The sequence below is a fragment of the Pistacia vera genome, unplaced genomic scaffold (genome assembly GCF_008641045.1).
Source record: "Pistacia vera cultivar Batoury unplaced genomic scaffold, PisVer_v2 Contig34, whole genome shotgun sequence".
In the NCBI taxonomy this organism is placed as follows: domain Eukaryota; kingdom Viridiplantae; phylum Streptophyta; class Magnoliopsida; order Sapindales; family Anacardiaceae; genus Pistacia; species Pistacia vera.
The window spans coordinates 337944-344703 of NW_022196157.1; the positions used below are offsets into that span (position 1 = coordinate 337944).

At 33.0% G+C, this 6760-nt stretch overlaps 1 protein-coding gene across 1 annotated transcript; it reads left to right on the forward strand.

Annotated features, from left to right (window-relative positions):
* The first annotated feature begins 2588 nt into the window (after nucleotides 1–2588).
* LOC116138233 (MLO-like protein 6) lies at nucleotides 2589–6126 on the forward strand. Its single transcript, XM_031423951.1, is given in 15 exon segments — nucleotides 2589–2725; nucleotides 2840–2961; nucleotides 3065–3125; nucleotides 3870–3925; nucleotides 3927–3963; nucleotides 4048–4081; nucleotides 4083–4100; nucleotides 4102–4117; nucleotides 4214–4305; nucleotides 4413–4460; nucleotides 4549–4591; nucleotides 4694–4903; nucleotides 5018–5085; nucleotides 5185–5245; nucleotides 5336–6126. Coding segments are annotated over 15 exon segments (1377 nt in total). The 5' UTR covers nucleotides 2589–2676; the 3' UTR covers nucleotides 5798–6126.
* The last annotated feature ends 634 nt before the right edge of the window (nucleotides 6127–6760 follow it).

Genomic DNA, 6760 nt, shown 5'->3' on the forward strand with positions numbered 1-6760 from the left:
AAAAAGTCATAATTGCAAGACTTGGTAAAGAGATCAAAATTATAATTTCAAAGTCCAAAAATTGAAATTACCACGTGGCTTCGTTTATGATTATTTTTTTCCTAATTTTTGGAAATATTTAAAAATGATTGAAAAATACGAAAAATATAAAAACATGTATAAAATGGTTTTTTGAAAACACAAAAAAAGGGGAAATTTATCATCTAGATAACCAATAAAAAATAATAATCTTCTCAATCTATTTGGTGTTTATTAATGAGTATTTTCCCTCAACCGATGGTAAAACTCTCTATTTTGTAACAATAAAAAATGATAAATTTATATTCGAACACCAGTGATTAGAGATTTTACAAGAGAGAAAAAAATAAAAAAATGTAAAATGAGTTGATAAACAAATCATAATATTCTCAATCTATTTGGTGTTTGATGTCATTAGCTATTTTAAAATGAGTTCAGAAAATGGGTTTTGCATTGTTTTTAAAGATATACTTTCCGTTTATTTTAAGTATTAATTATTAAAAATGAAACGTTGAATTATAAGAATTATCTCTGGGTAGTCAAGTGGTTCGATGAGGGCTTTTGGGTGTATTACTTAAAAGGTCTTGAGTTCGAATCCATGAGGGCTTTTGGGTGTATTACTTAAAAGGTCTTGAATTCGAATCCTTCCTCGATTGTTAATAGGACTAGTCATTGGAGCTCTTACCCAGTTGATAGTTTCAGGGTCTCGATGGATTTAGACATCCTCCATCATTAAAAAATAAAAATAAAAATTATTATTATTAGTATAATAAGTATGGAGATAAAGACTTGGCTCACTGCAACGTATTTGTAGTCCTTACTCCTTGCACATGTCTCAAGTCTTAGCCTTTTGTATTTTAATAAAACAAAATCTTCAAAGGTTTACTCATCAACTACGCCAAGCTTCCATCGTAGAAAACAAATTTTTGTAACTAAAAATGCGACTTAATTAATTTTGAATAATTAGACGGACTTTGGACTTTTCTCAATTCATTATTTTCTATTGACTCCTTCACCACGTCCATTATTCTCATTTTAATTTAAATTATCCAAATAATATAATTAATTATTTAACTTTACATAAAAATAAATAAATTATAGTGTGATTACGATTTCACAGTCCTATGGAAGAATATTAATGGGAGTGGCCAAGTCAATAAGACAAATAATTAGTGATGTAATAAGATAGTCTAATACAAAGCCATATAAATAAGGCTGGTTACATATATTCTTGATGTAATTACTTGCATGATTCTAATTGATTACGCAAATGCAATTTTTTAAACTGTTTTAGTTGAAAAGGAATTATTCTGTTAAACTCCAGAGAACCTTCTAAATCTACTTCATTGTAGTTTCATTATAGAATTGCTTAAACAAATGATGATTACACAGATCATTATGTTTTGACCAAAGAAATAAACTAGATAACTAACTGAACTATATACTATAATTATACAATAAAGTATAATGTTTAGTATAAATAAAGACCTAATCACAATCCCCCTTTTAATCCAATATAAAATTAAAATGGAAAAAAAAAAAAAAACCAAGTGCGGGTCAAGGAAGGAAATCAAAGAACAAAAAATTAAGAACGCGGTGTCGTTTTTATTGAGAAATATATATTTGATCATTGACCAAAACCTATTCACATTCTCATACTATTCCATAAATTATCAATTCCTATTATGATTCTTGTACGAGGAACACATTCAAAATCTGGCCGAATAACTTTTTGAACCCCAATCTATGCGAAAAATACTGGATTAGTCGATCCTAAATCCCAAGTCTGATTTACAAAGAACAAGTTTAGTGCTTTCTCATTCTTTTAAGTTTGAACTGGTCAAGTCATCGCGGTGTCTGCCTCGCGATGACCTCCCATCTCTCGGTAATCAAAAACAAACACTCTATATAATGCAGATAGAAAGAAACTTGCTTCTTGCAAATCATTACCATTATCACTCTGCTAATCTCCTCCCTTTGCTTCATTTCCTCAACTTTTTTCAGCCACTTTTGGAAAATTTAATATATCCCTTATTGAAGTCCTTTACGACGGTTTTTGTAGAGGAAAACTAAACAGTTGATCGTCAATGCTGGATATCCTGTTAGAGCGCGCACGTGGGAAAAACTCCGACGTGGGCTCTGGCCGTGGGTGGCTTTGTCCTGATGCTATATCAATCTTCATTGAACATCTCATTCGCATGGTGGGAAAGGGAGAAGAAACCGTTTCCATAATTCCAAGTGGTCAGATTACTGCTTTTGTTTAAAATGAATTCAATATAGCATAAAAACTGATTAAATTCTTTCACTCTTTTCTCAGTGGTTGAAAAAGAAACACAAACGAGCTCTTATGAAGCACTCCTGAAAGTCAAAGAAGGTAATTAACCATCTGAGCCTGCACTCTTTCCAGTTTTAATGTTCATTTCAGTATGAACGAGTGACTAACGATATTTAAATATGATCTGGTATAATTAACATCAGCACGTCCTGACTAGAAAATTTCCTTTATTTTTTGGTTTAGTTTATTGAATTTTTTTGTTGTTTGTTTGTGCAACTCATGCTCATGGGATTTTTACCTTCCTGTTACGGTTCTACAAGATTCGATTTCTCAAATTTGTGTTCCAAAGACGTTGGAGACAGTTGGCATCCCTGCAGCGAAAGATGAAAGATAAAGTAAAGGAAGGAAAAAATTATGATAAATGCGCGGAAAGGCAAGAACAAAATTGTTTCTTTTATTTCTTTGTATCTTGTTCACATAGTAATTTATCTTTTTAGATAAAGTTTCAGCTTTTAATGGTGAAATTGAATGTGAAGTTTATGTTGCAGGGCGGCAAAGTTGCATTCGTATCTGCATATGGTATTCATGAGCTACACATTTTCATCTTTATGTTGGCTATTTTTCATATTATCTACTGCATCACCATCTTGGCTTTGGGCAGAACCAAGGTAAATTTGCTTTCTCTTTCTCTCTCTTTTCTCTGTAATTTGTGTCTTTTTTTTTTTTTTTTTTTTTTTTTTTCATATCTCTGACTGTTTGTTAATATTACAGATGAAGAAATGGAGAGTCTGGGAAGATGAGACAAAGACCATTGAGTACCAGTACTATAATGGTAATAAGATAATTGTCCATTATATAATGTTATACTATAAGTATTATGTTAACTGGGTGTTTAATGTTTTAGCTGGATATTACAATTTTTTAATTTATTCTACTGAAAATAAGAAAAGAGTTAGTATTAAAGTCAGCTTTCATATTAGTTTTAAAAGTTGATTCCGATGAAGAGACATGGGCAATATTTAGTTAAGAGAGTGGTATATATGGAGGTGGTCCGACCATGCATTATCTTTTGGCACGTTATAAAAAGTTCACAAAGAAGTTGGATTTTTTGTGGGGCCAAACATTAATTTCTAATTTTATACTATCATTTGCCCCTTGGGATAGTAAAGAACACAGCCCACCCTTTAGTGTCATAAATAACAATTTACCCACGGCCGTTAGTATTTCGTTAGATTTGATAGTTTGACTTAACGAATAGAATGTAAAATGTATCATTCAGATAACAGAAACTAACAGAACTGACTATAAGGGGAAAAATGTAATGAAGTTTTACATTATTTTTGCTGGGTTTTGATGTTGACTTTTTAACATTTCAAGCTTTAACTAATCAGGCTATTATTATTATTGGCTTTGTATATTAAATTGTTAGTTGGAGTTAGTTAATGCCGGAAGCCTTGTGCCTTTATTTGATTTCAAATCATATATTAATAATTGAAATTAATATTTTTAAGTAAAATTCAATTTACTGACTTTTCTTTTATGGAATAAATTCAATTTATTTACTTGTGTGTTACAGATCCAGAGAGGTTTAGATTTGCAAGAGACACATCATTCGGGCGCAGACACTTGACTAGTGTGGAGCGAGTCATCATTTAGTCTGTGGATTGTAAGTACCAAATATTAAATAAATTTTTATTATTCCATTAATATCAAATAAAAATAAAATATTTATCCAATCTTCCTGTTTTTATCAGTTTGCTTCTTCAGACAATTCTTGGATCTGTTACCAAGTTGATTACCTCACGTTGACATGGATTTATCATGGTAACTAAAAAGACCATTTATTTAATTTTTATTTATTAATAATTTCTCAATTTAATTGCCAAAATGGAGTTCAATTTTTTATGTTAATAATTGCAGGCACATTTGGCTCCTGGAAGTGAAACAAAATTTGATTTTAATAATACATCAGCCGATCACTTAAGAAGATTTCATAGTTGTGTGGGGATCAGGTTGGTGCTACTGCTCTCAAATGTTAAAGCCATATAAATACATCTCTTTATATAGTTTTTTTGTTTTTTTTTCTGCAAATTTCTAACTTTTGTTTTTGTTTTTGCAGTCCTATTCTGTGGTTTGTTTCAACGTTGTTCCTGCTTACCAACACACGGTAATTTTGCTCAAATTCTTCAATTTGCTACTGATTTTTATGCATTTTCTGTGGATTACTGACAATAAATGCTTCTTTCTTTGTGAACAGGATGTTTTGCGTATCTTTGGTTACCTTTTATCCCCTTAATTGTAACACCAAACCAACAACTATCCATATTCATATTATTATTATTATTATTATTTTTATAGTTACTTAGAGGAATATAGTAATCTGAACTGAAAATTTTGCAGATAATCCTGCTGGTGGGTACGAAGCTACAAGTGATCATAACTAAACTGGGGCTACGGTTTCAAGATACAGGCAATGTGGTAAAGGGTGCGCCGGTGGTGAAGCCAGGCGACGACCTTTTCTGGTTTGGACGCCCACGCTTCATCCTCTTTCTCATTCACTTGGTTCTCTTTCAGAATGCATTTCAGCTCGCCTTCTTCATATGGAGTTCGGTAAGCATTGTTCTATACTTCAACTCCATTGCAGTCATTCCAGGGCCTGTCCAGAAAAAAGCTGAGGGCTTTGATATATATATTTTCTCCTAATACATTTGATTTATTTTGCAGTATAAATATTCCATAAAATCTTGCTTCCACCACAGAACAGAGGATATTGTCATCAGAATCTCAATGGGGTGAGTTTCATAAAAAATGACAAAAATTTATGCAGCTAGTTTTAGTCATTTCACAAACTTCTGGTAATTTTTCTAACGCAAAGTGGTTTATGCCTTCAGGGTGCTTACACACATTCTCTGCAGTTATGTGACACTGCCACTCTATGCTTTAGTGACACAGGTGAGAAAAAAGAAAAAAAGATTTTCATTAGGAAAAGTAGCCAGTTTCTGATCTATCAATCAACTTATGTTGTTTTATTTGATTCTGCAGATGGGTACTTCAATGAGATCGACTATCTTCAACGATCGAGTAGCAGAAGCGCTAAAAAGCTGGCATCACACGGCAAAAAAACACACAAAACATGGCAAACATTCTGAGACGACAACGCCCTTTTCAAGCAGGCCACAAACTCCAACTCATGGAATGTCCCCAGTTCATCTCTTGCATAACCATCCTAACCGCAGCGCTGACAGCTACCATCCTTCGCCCCCGAGACCTTCCAACTTCGATAACGAACGATGGGACCCCGAGAGCCTCCATTCGCATTCCCCTAACCAGTATGAAATCAATGAGTTTCACCATCATGGAGATTCAGGTGCCAGTGAACAAGAAATGGTGGCAGTGCCAGAAACAAGCTCAATGCAATTGCCTCCCGGACCTCGCCCTGTTCGGACGCAACACGAAATCAATATGGGTCGATCGGAATTTTCGTTCGCGAAACGATCTAGCTGATAAGATTAGATTTGAATTTACAGGTCCCAAGTTGATAGTCATTATCATGTGTTCACTTCTTGTACATGGCATAACCTGGAGCCTGCACAAAATAACCTGCAGGGATTACCGGGTACAAGGGGGTGTTAACCTGCAGGGATTACCGGGTACAAGGGGGTGGTGTTTGTGTAAGCTAGGCTGTCAAACTAGTTCTTAACTCTGAAATTAAGCTGATCTATTTGTTTATAAGCAAAAAAAAATCAGTTGGGGGGAGGTTATAAGCTAGTTTGACCAAGTATATTATAACATTATTCTTATTTAATTTTAAATTTCATAGTATACCCTTGTTTAATGTAGTACTATTTTTAGTCATTTTATAATAAAATGTACTTATAAGCCACATATTACCAAACACGTCAACTATTTATCAGTGACTTATAAGTACTTTAATCAAACATATAATTGCTTAAAATTTCAAATGATTATAAGCTAAAATTAGCTTATGAGCAATTACTTTAAATGTGAACCAAGCTTTGCCAAGCCAATTCTAAACTTTCTCTTTTTTTGCCTTTGGTAGGTGAGTTTTTCATCTTTACAAATTTTCATTCCAACTTTCTAGACAAAACTATGTAATTGTCCATAAGTTAAATTGTCATATGGTATAGTACCATTATATTGTTTCCTAATTTTTTCTCTAACCTTTTCAGCTAAGATGTTGGGCAATCCTGCAAAAAATTTAACCTTCCAATAGGCATTTAACCTTCCAATAGGCTTTGCTAGTATCAGGCATTTGCATAACCCTAACAAAAAAAACGTTTCTTTATACCATCTATAATCATGAAGGGTTTTGCATTTTAAGTTCATTAGTGTAGCTTGACTTTTGTCTTTTACGTTAGCAGGGTCCCCTACAAAGTGGAGAGTCATCGCAAAAATTAAGGTATTAACAGACTCCTGAATTTCATTACCATCTTCATCTAAAATTGG